The sequence below is a fragment of the Bombina bombina genome, chromosome 3 (genome assembly GCF_027579735.1).
Source record: "Bombina bombina isolate aBomBom1 chromosome 3, aBomBom1.pri, whole genome shotgun sequence".
Classification (NCBI taxonomy): domain Eukaryota; kingdom Metazoa; phylum Chordata; class Amphibia; order Anura; family Bombinatoridae; genus Bombina; species Bombina bombina.
The window spans coordinates 1,076,932,805-1,076,947,903 of NC_069501.1; the positions used below are offsets into that span (position 1 = coordinate 1,076,932,805).

A 15,099-nucleotide genomic window follows, 5' to 3' on the forward strand; every position below is an offset into this window, starting at 1 on the left:
TTTTTATGGTCCCTAAGTACAAGTATGTTTATTATCTTTTATACATCAATCGAACACGTTCTAAGGATCAATAGGATTTGATATATACCCCCCTTTCTATAGATGTATATCATGTAATTATGGGCTTCCTCTCCATTATACGAATAGCCTAGTGGTTATGGAGTTATGGATCTGTCCTAATACCAGAGAGTACACAGGTTCGAATCTTATATGAGGTTTCTGTAGATTTAGATTCATATTTATTATCATTATAATATCATATGTATGCTTTTTCATTTATTATTTTTTTATTCATGATTGCTCTTTTATGCACATTTTGTTTACTTTGCTTTCTATTTATTTATTTAGCTTTGACCTACACTGTATGGACATGTGTCGCTAGCATTATCTGCAGTTTCACGTCATTAATCACCTGTTCTAGTATGACGCTATATACTTAGAGTGGTTAAGTTTCATTTTACTATTTCACACTTTTTTTTTTTTCATTCATTATTATTCAGTTTAGTTTATTACTGGTTTAGATTATACAGATAGTCTAGAGGGTTTCTTACTAGGCTGTATCTATTGTGGTAATTAAGAATTTTTTCATCATCTGTTTGTGTGTGTGTTCTTTTAGCCAATGGCTGTGGAGTTAGGTAAATATAAGAGTGAGGCTTCCTACCTTATGTTATGCTATGAATACGGCTCTTCAGCCGAAACGCGTATGCTGCTCTATCACACAGCTGTTTTTGAACTCTTTCATGTTGTGGTTTTATGAGGTGGTGAGATGGAAGATTTTTAATACCATTTGGACAATAAATGTTATGTTTTAAGCTATGGATGTTGTTTGACCTTCTTCTTTCCCCCTTGTATCATGTGACAGACATCAGCCAATCACAGACTCGTATATGTATACCCTGTGAGCTTGTGCACATGCTCAGTAGGATCTTGTTACCCAGAATTTGATAATGGAAGTAAATTAGAAAGTGTCTTAAAACTGCATGCTCTATCTGAGTGTCCCTTTAAGTTCACATTGGAGCACATACACTATACTGTACTGCAGTAAGTTTTTAATTTCCTTGGCGATCGAGGACTCTCCACCTACAAATAAAAAAATCTGTAAAAAAAGGTTGATAAATTCTTTAAGGCAGCCCTTTCCCTTCATGGTTCTTGATGTTGTTTCTGAGCTACTATCAAGGAATGGAACAAACCAGACATTCTCTTTGTTCTCTTCACAAAATTAAAAAACATGGAGGCATGGGAGTCTATTCCAAAGATTGCTATTTCCACTTTGGCTAGGCAGACTACTAATTCTTAAGACAACGTTACCTCTGTTAAGGATCCAATGGACAGAAGTCTTTAAGGTTTGATCTGAAGAGCCTTTTAGCTGGCAGGCTATATCTGCAGCTACTACAGTTTGGTGTGACAATATCTCTGAACTTATTTCCCAAGAAGGTTCCCTTGATGAAATTCAGGACTGCTTGAGGTTGGTCAAGACTGTAAGCAGTTTCATTTGTGATGCAGCTGTTGAAATAACTTGCATTAATGCTGCTATGACTGTTCTGTCTAGAAGAGCCTTAGGGATAAAGTCTTGGTCTGCTGATATAGTACATAAAAGCAGAAGACTTTCCCTCACTTTTCAGGGAAAGATCTTATTTGGGTTTGGACGGGATGCATATCATTGCTACAGTCGCTGGAGATAAAAAGAGCTTTCCTGCAGAAAGACAAAAAACATGGGCAGCGTTAAGTCCACTAGACATTTTCACTCCTTTCATAATTCCAAGACGCAAAGAGCCTTCTTTTTAGTGTCTCAGAAGTCAGACACCTCCAAGTCCATGTGGATGCCTAGTTCCTTTTGGTCTAATTCAAAACAGACCAAAAACCCTGTCCAAATCAGCATGAAGGTGTGGCCGCCAACCCAGACTCAGTTCTGGTGGGAGGCAGACTGAACCTTTTTGAGGAGGCTTGGGAAAATGTTGTTCAAGTCGAGTACTGAATATAATTTCCTAGGGGTACCTCATAGGCTTTGGGTCTCGCCCTCCTAGAGGAAGATTCCTCCTGTCTCATGTTCCAAAAAATAGGTTCAGCACCCTGGATTAGTGCTTGCTTATTGGTAGCTACATTTACCAATAATAGAAGTAAATTGTAAAGTTTTTTAAAATTGTATTCTCTATCTGAATTATGTAAGAAAATGTTTGGGTTTCATGTCCCTTTAACAAGTACATAATAGAAAGACTGAATTTTATATAAGCAGTAGCTTTTTATCTGACATTTATTTTTTCTCCCATTTTCTGGCCCCTTGTATCATGTGACAGATATCAGCCAATCATAGACTCGTATATGTATACCCTGTGAGCTTGTGCACATGCTCAGTAGGATCTTGTTACCCAGAATTTGATAATGGAAGTAAATTAGAAAGTGTCTTAAAACTGCATGCTCTATCTGAGTGTCCCTTTAAGTTCACATTGGAGCACATACACTGTACTGTACTGCAGGAAGTTTTTAATTTCCTTGGCGATCGAGGACTCTCCACCTACAAATAAAAAAATCTGTAAAAAAAAGGTTGATAAATTCTTTAAGGCAGCCCTTTCCCTTCCTGGTTCTTGATGTTGTTTCTGAGCTACTATCAAGGAATGGAACAAACCAGACATTCTCTTTGTTCTCTTCACAAAATTCAAAAACATGGATGCATGGGAGTCTATTCCATTACAATCATTACAGAAAACATTTGGGTTTAGTTTCCCTTTAAGGAAAACTTACACAGTGCAGCAAGAACACATAGCTGTTTGAAGAGAGTGGCACTGAAAAGCAAAAGCGCTAATAGTTCCTGTATGTGTCCCAATCTTTTTGCAGACATGCTGCATTTTCTACAACGTCATCTCAGATCACAGCATGTTCTGTCTTGGGGGAAATAATTAATTAAAAAGTTTGGATTTCAGAAAAAGTATGGTTTTTGGAATTCCGCATATGGAAATATGTACCTGTATATATCATAATTTCATATGGAAACCTGAAAAATGTCTGGCTCCTAACTTTTTGAGCTGACTCCTCAAGCACTGCTCTAAAGAAGTATGGCTGCAATACATTAACCCCACTAAAAAAAAGTTTGTGTTAGCTATGTGTAAATTAGTAATAATTCAATACAATTCTTTAAAAAAAAAAAAAAAAAAACATTTTGAATTTGTAAATTTTAAGAGATTCTGTGTCAGTCTCCAATCCTGACATACCGTCTCTAGGCTATTGTCAATAAAGACCTTATTTAAATAATGTTTTGTTGAAATTATTTTGCATGTCTAGAAAATTAGCTTGTCATGAGGGACAAGTAGATTGGGCTACCACTACTTAAGTCCCATGAACAGGTATTTTTTTTTAAGGTTTGTACACCCCTGAATTATGCTTTAGTGTGCTAGAGCATTTTACTATCAATCCATTGTGTCTTTTTAATAGTCATGCAATGAGACAACTGCTGTCTGCAGCTTCTATTTTTCTATCAGTATGTGCAGGGGAGGGAAGAGACTACTGGGCTGCAGCCACTCTAAGTAGCAGACAAAATAAAAAAGGCAAGATAATGCAGTTATTACCAAAATCATTATCACCCCCTTGCAGGACCGTCTTTAACACAGGGCAAAAGGGGCAGCTGCCCAGGGCCCAGTCTCTGTTGAGGGGCCCAAGAGTCAAAAAAAAAAAAAAAAAAAAAAATTTATGGTTCATACCAGACTGCTGATGTGACATGGAGAACACACACATTCAGTCCTAATACTGTCACAGTCAAAAGTACTCTGCTTATATTTTTTTTTAAAACTGTGCCAGACCGTGCCGGTGTCTTGTGACATGCCAAGCTATTGCCATGTGCTGTTTTAGATGTGCACTGTGCAGCACTGAATGCAAAGCCCTAACTCGGCATCCAGCCATTTCCACTGCATCAGAAAAGGTCCTACTGGGGTTACCACTGTTACCTGGGGTTACCACTGTTACCAGGTAACTGCTCTCATTGTTTGGATTGTTTCTGGGTAGGGCTGACTGTAGGCGCATGCAGCTGGAGCGGCAGGCACGTGAGGATTTGAGCATCTCTCTTCAGTCTTGAGGCTGTGTGACTCATCTCACACTGTATCCATGCAGCCTTGGACAGACAGCATCCAGTCTACTGGTCCCCTTAGCCCTGCTCTTTCTGCTGTGGCCCTAAGATCAACTAACTGAAGTTTGTTAGGGGAACAGTGCTTTGTAGAAAGGTGTCAGTGGGAAGAATAAGTGAGTGCACACACGCCCCTCCCCATGCAGCATTGTCTAGTGCAAGCGACATGTGCTGCTGTGGCTGATGTATAGTATCATGCTGATACTTCACACATTAATGTAAGGTTTATTTTTATAGTTTTTATTTTCTCTCTGTCTCAGATTTTACAGCTTCCCATAGTAGTTCTGCTGTTCCAGTCAGTAAACTTATATTTGTCTGCACCTCCATGCTTCCTCCTCAGTCTTTACCTTGCTTTGCTCCTGTTGGCTGCCCTAAATCTCTTTAACCAGCAAACCTCACACCAGAATCACGTTCAAAAGAATATTAAATGAATCCACAGTGGAGGAATTTATATATTTATTTACTTATTAGTACTGCTTAGGTCCAGTTTCACATATTGCAATTTATTTCATTTTTTTAAAAATGATTAGCCCAGCAGTGGATGATCCACCGCTGGGCTAATAATAATAATAATAAAAAATTTTTTTGATTTAGTTGTTTTTTGGGATGTTGGGGTGGAGAGCGAAATTGCATGGGGTGGGGGCCAAGAACATTTTTGCCCAGGGTCCAGTCAATATTAAAGATGGCCCTGCCCCCTTGCCAGACCCCATCAGTAGAGTGCACCTCACTGGGCATGTTATTTTTTTTTTCTTTTTTAACAAACATTTTACTGTTCAGCTATTTAAAATAAGAAGGGATATTTAACAACCTTAACTCAGCGCCTTGTCGCCAAACCACCTGGCAGCCGGGTAGACTAACTTGCATAAAGTGTACCACGTGCAGGAGCAGCACCAAAAGCAATCACACCCCCTTTGATAGCCCTAATTCGTGTAGCCTCAATATTTATGACAACTTACCCCTCTGGCTTTGTTACTTTGCACACGTTTTACTATTTGATGTTATTATTTGTCTGAATTTCCCTACAGGCTCAAACATAATACCCTTTAAAACAACCCAACAATGAATTTCAGTGGCAAATGCAATTACTGTAAAAGTCAGTAGTTCATTTTGTCAGCTCCTGATATTTTTAAAACGTGTTCTCTATTCACTACCACAAAAGAAGGTAGCTCAAGATCTTTAACCTATTTATGCATTTTAAAGAGAACAAGGTGTGCAACAGCACAATCCTACGTTTTACCCAACAAATAGGAATACGAGCAACAATTTCGCAGACCCCGTACTCCTCACAAATATACGGAAAAAGAATGAGTCATGAAGTGGTATTTTATGTTTCAAATCAAGCCTCGCCTTTTTATAACATCGATTACTAAGCAGAAAACAGTGTTTAATTAGGAAACGAAACTGAAAGTGTTCGCTGGTTTCCCTTTTACAACAAGCTGAGCTGTGACACCGAGGAGATCTCCCGAGTCCCGTGTATGTTTTATACCTACTGCTTGCCATGTCTCCTGGGAAGTCCAGTCCCAGTTTGGGTGTCTGTGCTTTCTGCCACAAGCGAGAGCAAACCAAGGAGACCGGGTCACTGCTGAAGACATCCAACGACAAGATCACTGCGCATGCTAACTGCTTGGTGAGGCGGCTTTATACTTTTATATATACTTTACATATACGTGGTCTAATACTGTCTATCACATATCTTATTATCTATCCTCCATCAATCTATCTATCTATCTATCTATCTATCTATCTATCTATCTATCTATGTATGATCAATCTATCCATCTATCATCTATCTATCTATCTATCTATCTATCTATCTATCTATCTATCTATCTATCTACCTAGGATCTACCTATTATCTATCATCTATCCATCTATCTATCATCTATCTACCTATGATCTATCTATCTTATTATCTATCCATCTATCTATCTATCTACCTATGATCTATCTATCTATCTACCTACCTATGATCTATCTATCTATCTATCTATCTATCTATCTACCTATGATCAATCAATCAATCTATCTGTCTATCCATCTACCTATTTATCCATCTATCTACCTATGATCTATCTATCTATCTATCTATCTATCTACCTATGATCAATCTATCATCTTTCTATCTATCTACCTACCTACCTATGCGCTATCTATCTATCTATCTATCTATCTACCTATGATCTATCTATCCATCTATCTATCTATCTACCTATGATCTATCTATCTATCTATCTACCTATGATCAATCTATCTATCTATCTATCTATCTATCTATCTATCTATCTATCTATCTATCTATCTACCTATGACCAATCTATATCTATCTATCTATCTATCTATCTATTTATCTATCTCTCTACCTATGATCAGTCTATCTATCATTTATCTATCTATCTATCTACCTATGATCTATCTATGATCAATCTATGATCTATCTATCTATCTAATCCATTTATCTATCATATATATTTTTAACATTAACCTGTTAAAAGCTTGTGTGCATTTTCCCAGTTATAATGTGCTTTGATTAATGGGTCATACAAGTAAAACAAAATAGAAATGCTCTACTCTTCACTACTGTGGTTAACCCCCTTAGTAGAATCAGTAGCACTGGTTACACTGCTGAATCATGTGACTGGGGCTACTGATTGAAGAAGTGCTTTTACTATGGGTTTAACCCAAGTGCAGGTTAGCTAGTCTTAAAATGACATACTTTGAATATATATGTAAGACAGGATTAGTTGTATATTTATACACAGCAAACATACTTTCCTTTTTTTTGTTTAATATTTTCAATATTTTGAAAAAAATTACAAAATTGTAAACAAGTCTGATTTGTACTTATGAAACCTGTAAACCATATAAGGTGTGTATAGATTTTACACACACACAACTATATACTGTATATATATATATATATATATATATATATATATACACACCTTATAAACTGATGCTATAAAGTGGATCAGACATGTGCATGTTTCCGTGCCTACCTACCTGCTTTTCAACAAAGGATGCCAAGAAAATTAAGGAATAATAGAAGTACATTGGGTAACTTTCTTAAAATTGTGTAACATATTTGAATCATGAAAGAAAATATTTGGGTTGTATGCCCCTTTAATCCCTTAAAGCATTGCTTGACAAATTTGTCCAAAATCTAGGAGCCAGCAGGAAAAATTAGGAGCCAGCAATTATTAGGCAGTGACGTGAATGAATATATATATAGAAAATAGGTTTTAACTTCTGTTTCCATGCCATATTATTTACTAACTTGTCTATATAGTCTTTTAATATATGTGATGGTATTTTTTATGTCACTTTTAAATGGTTAGCTCAAATTCACTCCTAATCTAAACTGAGGTTCAGCACACACTGTCCTAAAAATTAATATGTCTTAATAAAGTTTTAGTACCTCTTGTGATATTTTAATTAATGTTTATTGAAATAAAAAAACCTGTTAAAAACAAACTGCAGCAAATATTTCTGCAAAAAAAACCCTGTTAAAAACAAACTGCAGCAAATATCTAAATATTATGGCTTTATAAGGGAGTATAATATTGGTCACATAAAGCTTAGAAATGCTTATTTCACTGACATAAATTTACATTACTGCTATAAAATACCATATCTATTATGGCTTCAAAAGAGAATATTACATTTGTCACAGAGAGTTTAAATAATTAAGTAGAAATGTTATAGTGAAAATAAAGTCAGGGATTGCGCTTTTTATATATCGAAATTACATGCAAAATAAAGTTAACTTTCATTTGTGAATTTTTATACCTCTGTTTCTAAATACTTTTTTTCCCTTTCGCATAGTGCAAACCGCTAATCGTTCCTCCACCCGTGTTTAAAAAAGTTATTTATTTTGCTGTGACGAATCGATCAGTATCTAACCGATTGGCTCCCCCATTGGCATCTCCAGCATCAAGAACAACGCCCACGTCTTCTAATGCGCATGCGGCTAACTCCGAACTCACTCTGTTTCTTAAAGCGCATCAAAGCATGCGCATTTAAAAAGGGAATCCTGCTCTTTCGTCATACAAGTTACACGGAGCTTACGAGCGTAGTGATCACCTGAAGTAGTGTTATATCGTACAGTAAGTATAGAATGTTAAAACTGCATCATTAGAAAAATAAAGCGATATGTAATATGCAGTTATTTCAACATTTTATCCTCAAATTGTGCATTTTAAGACACAGTCTTCACACGTTCTACGCTGAATCTCTAAACAATGAATCAAGTGATTCATTGATAGTATGTATCTCAGCGTAGTGAGTGTAAGTGCGCATGCGCAAATTTTGTATTGTCGGGTACGAGCGCGCATTATTACGCAACTTACTGTTCTGTCTGTTGAACAGTGAAAAAGGCATAAACCCGGAAGAATGCGAGGGGGCGGAGGAACACACTGCACAATGCGAACGGTAAAAATAAATTTATTTACAGATACTTATATTTTTGGCAAAAAAAAGTTAGAGACTTGAGTGTTTATTAGGAAGGCTAACTGCAGCTTGATTCACTGGAAGCAAAATTAACTTTCACTTTAAAGTGAAAGTAAATCCTAGCGTTTTACAAACGCTAGGATTTACTATTGAAACAAATAAAGGGCACTTTCATTCATGAAGTATAAGATACTTCATGTAGAAAACTCCTTTATTTGATTAAATCGATCGCCGCTCTTAGCTCCTACAGCAGAGCACGGCTCAAACATTTTTTTGCTAAGAGGTGACGTTTTCACCTCTTAGCCAATAGCAGTGCGGTAAATCCGGCTCCCATGGGCGCCAAGCTGGATTTACCGCATGGCTATTGGCTAAGAGGTGAAAATGTCACCTTTTAGCCAAAGAATTTTTTAGCCGTGGGCTGCTGTAGCAGCTAAAAACGCCAATCGATTGAATCAAATAAAGGAGCTTTCTACATGAAGTATCTTATACTTCATGAATGAAAGTGCCCTTTATTTGTTTCAATAGTAAATCCTAGCGTTAGTAAAACGATAGGATTTACTTTCACTTTAAGAGGTATGAATGTGCAGTATTACTGCTATCTGGTACCATGTGTCTCACTGAGTGTAAAATAGCAGCCTATATTCGTTATTAAAAAAATAAATAAAAAAAAATCGGCATCATTCTTTGGCTGTCTGCCCAGAGCACAATTGCAACAAATGCTGTAACGTTCTCAAACAGGAGTCTGAAATAACTGGTGCAGCACTTTTCTATGTTACTTCTCAAAAAATAGCAATGTCTCAATAGCAGCGTGAAATATTAGCAGGGACAGCAGTGTGAGCACAAGCTTTTCAATATTAAACTCTCCAATCATTGCATTCCCTCTTAACCACTTCTTATTGCCGTTATTGGTCAGTAGCAGAGATCCTTTACTTATTTAAAAAAAATGTAAGAATAAGTTTCTTTATAAAAATGTAAAAAACATTATTTACCATTCACTCCCTACTGGTCCCTGTCAGTCCGTGGCTTTATTTTAAAAAAGCATCTCGTTGTGCAGGACTCAGGGAGGAGGTTACCACTGGTAGTAGTGTAATGACACCACACTGCAGCCTGCCCTGTTTGTTTCCAAAGTAGCCCAGTTTCATACTGCACTGTGCACACATAAAGCTAGTTCCTATCAGAAATGCTTTATGTGTGCAAAGTGCGGTATGAAACTGGGCTGCTTTGGAAACAAAAAGGGTAGGCTGCAGTGCGGCGTCATTACACTACTACCAGTGGTAACCTCCTCCCTGAGTGCTGCACAATGTTTTTTGTAAATAAAGCCACGGACTGACAGGGAGCCAGGGAAGGGTAAAAATATGCAAGGGCGCACTGACAGGAGAACTTGACTCTCAAGTTGCAGCGCAACAAGAAAGATCATGTGTGAACATCCCACAGAACCACAACCCCTCTACCTGCGCGGCATTCTGGGGCATGTAGTTGAGCTGATTGCTGCCTAGAAAGTAACTAGCCGCACCGGGCTAAATTTAGATGTGGTTCATAACGGTAAATAGCAGTAGGTAAGACAAGTGGCAGGACACTTTGGGGGGGATCAATATATGGGCGCCAGGGGTTAATTTCAAGGCACCAATGGCGCCTAGGCGCCCAGATTTGTCGAGCACTGCCTTAAAGGGATATTAAACAGTTGTCCTAGTAAAAACAAAGAAATAGACCTGCGCTATTATAAGCAGGTAATCCCTTAATGACCAGCGATGTACAGGGTTAAACGCATAGTAAACTGCTTCTGGTCAAGACAAACTATACTAACTGCACACTCTGGATTATAGTATGAAATATAGTTGATTTCAATTATTGTAGATTATTTTTAAGCTAATCTTTTGGCATGGACTGTGTCTAATGCATCAATGTATATACTATATTTCTGGTTTAGCACCCTGGATAGCGTTTGCAATACCCAGGTGCTGAACCTAAAATGGGCCGGCTCCTAACCTTTATTTCCTTCTTTTTCAAATAAAGATATCAAGAGAACGAAGAAAAATTGGTAATAGGAGTAAATTAGAAAATTGCTTAAAATTCAATGCTCTATCTGAAACATGAGCGAAAAAATGTGGGTTTAGTATTTCTTTAATCAGGGTATTTGAACCTGTTATCTTTATCTTCTATATAGCCTCTCCTTTGTTTCCTACAATATCTGCCTAGCTGTCTATGGCTGGGACAGTGGGGCTTGTTTTTAGTTAGATTCCTGTACTGGGGATGTCAATTCCCTTAAGTGACCATAATCTAACAATAATCTGTATTCTTCAAGGGAGACCCAATATTTGATCCCCTTCATCTCATACTTTTTTTTTTTTTAATAGTAAGTTTAATAATACTCAGTATGAAGATTTATCACCCCTACCATATTATGCTCCCTCAGTGTAGTCCCTCTCAGTGCACCTTCAACTAGACATTTCCTATCTATAATTTATACACTTCACGAGACCTTTAAAGTTTTGGCAAATTCTGGCTCTGGAGCATATCCCAAATAGTAATGCCTATCGATTGAGCACTCAGAATTTTTCCAGTGTTCAAATTTTCCCAGAGTGGCACATTCTGATTTCCATATAACTAGTTTGCACTGCAGAATCTGTTGGCACTCTACAAATAACCGATAATAATAATCCTAGCTTAAAGGGACACCAAACCCAATTTGTTTCTTTTGTGATTCAGATAGAGCATGCAATTTTAAGCAACTTTCTAATTTACTCCTATTATCAAATTTTATTCCTTCTCTTGCTATCTTTATTTGAAAAAGAAGGCATCTAAGCTAAGGAGCCAGCAAATTTTTGGTTCAGAACCATGGACAGTACTTTTTTTTTTTTTTTTTTTTGACTTTTAAAGAAGTTTTTATTGAAATAAGATATTCTCAGTTATATAAATAATATAAGAGATATACTCGGAGCACGCAGGCTCCCAACGTGAATACAAACAGAAGGTCTAAACAGTTTCAACATTCCATATTAGAGTATATGTATAAAATGGAAGGTAGGTATAAGATAATTCTTATCTCTAGAAGGAATAAGTTGGGGTAGGGGAAGAGGGGAGGGAAGGGCGAGGTAAGGGGGGGAGTAAAGGTGGGGGAAGAACTCTTACTCAGTAGAGAGACAAGGCGGTCATTTCTAATGTATCTCCGCCTCAGGTTTTGGGGACCAAGTAGTGTCGTAATGGGTTTGCCAGTCTGCCCAGACCAATTCAAATAGGTCCGAGATATTTAAAGAATAGAAAATGTTTTTCTCCATGTTATAAATAAATGCCATATAATTTAAAATATATGACCATTTTGGGGGAATGTTGGACTTCCATGCTTTAGCTATAGCTGTTTTAGTAGCTGTAAGTAAGTAGATAGCTAAGTAGGCTTGGTGTTTAGGTAATTTAAGAATACCAATGTGGAGGAGGGCATTAGAGGGTTTCATGGGGAGTGCTATACCTAATCCCGCTAATGTCCGAAAACAGGTGTTCCATAAGGGTCTCAGCTTGGGGCAATCCCACCATATGTGTAGAGAGTCTCCTTTGTTACCACAATTACGCCAGCACAAGGGAGATGAAGTGTTAAACATTTTACTAAGTCTAGCGGGGGTGAGGTACCAATGTGTCAGTATTTTATAATATGTTTCAAAGAGAGTAACACAATGTAATGCTTTTTTGGTAAGGGAGATAACATATTGCCATGTCTGTGGTGTTACAGTCATGTGTTATAGGGATTCCCATTTAAGCAGATGTGGGAGCTTATTCTCGGAGTCTGTGTTCCCTATTAGGGTGTAGTGTGTGGAAAGGGGTCTGTGTAACTTGCATCCTTGTTGCCAAATCGTTTCCCACAGTGTTCTAGGTCGATGTAGTTCAGGTTTGAAGCCCCAACTGAGAAGGAAACTCTTCAGTCTTGTGTATTCAAAAGTCATGTGCCTGGGTAAGCTAATGTCAGCTTTTATTTCTGAAAGTGTAATGAAGCGAGGAGTTGGGGAAGTAACCCAGAGATCAGTAACTGTCTGTATTCCTGCTTGGGCCCAACCATGGGGGTGGGAGTCAGGTAAGCCTCGGAGTAGGCCCGTCAGGGGAGTGATGGGTGAAGGATGTGTGGCAATATGTGGGTAGTGTCTCAGCTTATCCCACATGGCAAGACATTCTATTATTATAAGGTTATTAATATCTGTGGTTCGTCTTAAATGAAGGGGAATCCAGATCAGATCTGGCAGGTATATATGATTTGGGAGCGAGGCTTGTTATATGACTTTCCACTTACTCTGAGATTCCTTTGCACCCCACTGCGATATATGGGTGAGCATGGCTCCTTTATAGTATCTTAGTATTGAGGGGGAGGCTATTCCTCCTCTCTGAAGGGGGCTATGGAGGACAGTACTTTTTTATTGGTGCTGTCCAATCAGCAAGCACAACCCAGTTTGTTCACCAAAAATGGGCCGGCATCTAAACTTACATTCTTGCTTTTCAAATAAACATACTTAGAGAATGAAGAAAATTTGATAATAGGAGTAAATTGGAAAGTTGCTTAAAATTGCATGCTCTATCTGAATCACGAAATAAAAAATTTGGGTTCAGTGTCCCTTTAATATCTTTACCACAAGATTGTATCTTTTTTCCCATATGCTTAAGATACTTACCTTACCAATATAGCATTACAATATAAAAATTTAATATTTTCCACTTCTAGCTTAAAACGAGTAAATCCTAGAGTTGTACAAATGGTAGGATTGACTATTGAAACAAATAAAGGGGAATTTCATTCATGAAGTATAAGATACTTCATGTAGAAAACAGAATTTATGCTTACCTGATAAATTACTTTCTCCAACGGTGTGTCCGGTCCACGGCGTCATCCTTACTTGTGGGATATTCTCTTCCCCAACAGGAAATGGCAAAGAGTCCCAGCAAAGCTGGTCACATGGTCCCTCCTAGGCTCCGCCCACCCCAGTCATTCGACCGACGGACAGGAGGAATATATATAGGAGAAACCATATGGTACCGTGGTGACTGTAGTTAGAGAAAATAATTCATCAGACCTGATTAAAAAACCAGGGCGGGCCGTGGACCGGACACACCGTTGGAGAAAGTAATTTATCAGGTAAGCATAAATTCTGTTTTCTCCAACATTGGTGTGTCCGGTCCACGGCGTCATCCTTACTTGTGGGAACCAATACCAAAGCTTTAGGACACGGATGAAGGGAGGGAGCAAATCAGGTTACCTAAACGGAAGGCACCACAGCTTGCAAAACCTTTCTCCCAAAAATAGCCTCCGAAGAAGCAAAAGTATCAAATTTGTAAAATTTGGCAAAAGTGTGCAGTGAAGACCAAGTCGCTGCCTTACATATCTGGTCAACAAAAGCCTCGTTCTTGAAGGCCCATGTGGAAGCCACAGCCCTAGTGGAGTGAGCTGTGATTCTTTCAGGAGGCTGCCGTCCGGCAGTCTCATAAGCCAATCGGATAATGCTTTTAAGCCAAAAGGAAAGAGAGGTAGAAGTCGCTTTTTGACCTCTCCTTTTACCAGAATAAACAACAAACAAGGAAGATGTTTGTCTGAAATCTTTAGTAGCCTCTAAATAGAACTTTAGAGCACGGACAATGTCCAAATTGTGTAACAAACGTTCCTTCTTTGAAACTGGATTCGGACACAAAGAAGGTACAACTATCTCCTGGTTAATATTTTTGTTAGAAACAACTTTAGGAAGAAAACCAGGCTTAATACGTAAAACCACCTTATCTGCATGGAACACCAGATAAGGAGGAGAACACTGCAGAGCAGATAACTCTGAAACACTTCTAGCAGAAGAAATTGCAACCAAAAACAAAACTTTCCAAGATAGTAACTTAATATCTATGGAATGTAAAGGTTCAAACGGAACCCCTTGAAGAACTGAAAGAACTAGATTTAGACTCCAGGGAGGAGTCAAAGGTCTGTAAACAGGCTTGATCCTAACCAGAGCCTGAACAAATGCTTGAACATCTGGCACAGCTGCCAGTCTTTAGTGTAGTAAGACAGATAAAGCAGAGATCTGTCCCTTTAGAGAACTTGCAGATAATCCTTTCTCCAAACCTTCTTGTAGAAAGGAGAGAATCTTAGGAATTTTTATCTTATTCCATGGGAATCCTTTGGATTCACACCAACAGATATATTTTTTCCATATTTTATGGTAAATCTTTCTAGTTACAGGTTTTCTGGCCTGAACCAGAGTATCTATCACAGAATCTGAAAACCCACACTTTGATAGAATCAAGCGTTCAATCTCCAAGCCGTCAGTTGGAGGGAAACCAGATTTGGATGTTCGAATGGACCCTGAACAAGAAGGTCCTGTCTCAAAGGTAGCTTCCATGGTGGAGCCGATGACATATTCACCAGGTCTGCATACCAAGTCCTGCGTGGCCACGCAGGAGCTATCAAGATCACCGAGGCCCTCTCCTGATTGATCCTGGCTACCAGCCTGGGAATGAGAGGAAACTGTGGGAATACGTAAGCTAGGTTGAAAGTCCAAGGTGCTACTAGTGCATCTACTAGAGTC

The 15,099-nt window shown here is 38.2% G+C and overlaps 1 protein-coding gene across 2 annotated transcripts in view; it reads left to right on the forward strand.

Moving 5' to 3' along the window:
- The first annotated feature begins 5,553 nt into the window (after positions 1–5,553).
- Positions 5,554–15,099, forward strand: part of PHF11 (PHD finger protein 11) — a 589,089-nt gene continuing 579,543 nt past the window's right edge. For both annotated transcript variants that reach the window (XM_053708365.1, XM_053708366.1), the window contains exon 1: positions 5,554–5,738. In XM_053708365.1, the coding sequence (XP_053564340.1) occupies positions 5,610–5,738 (129 nt within the window). In that variant the 5' untranslated portion in view covers positions 5,554–5,609. The remainder of the gene's footprint in view (positions 5,739–15,099) is intronic.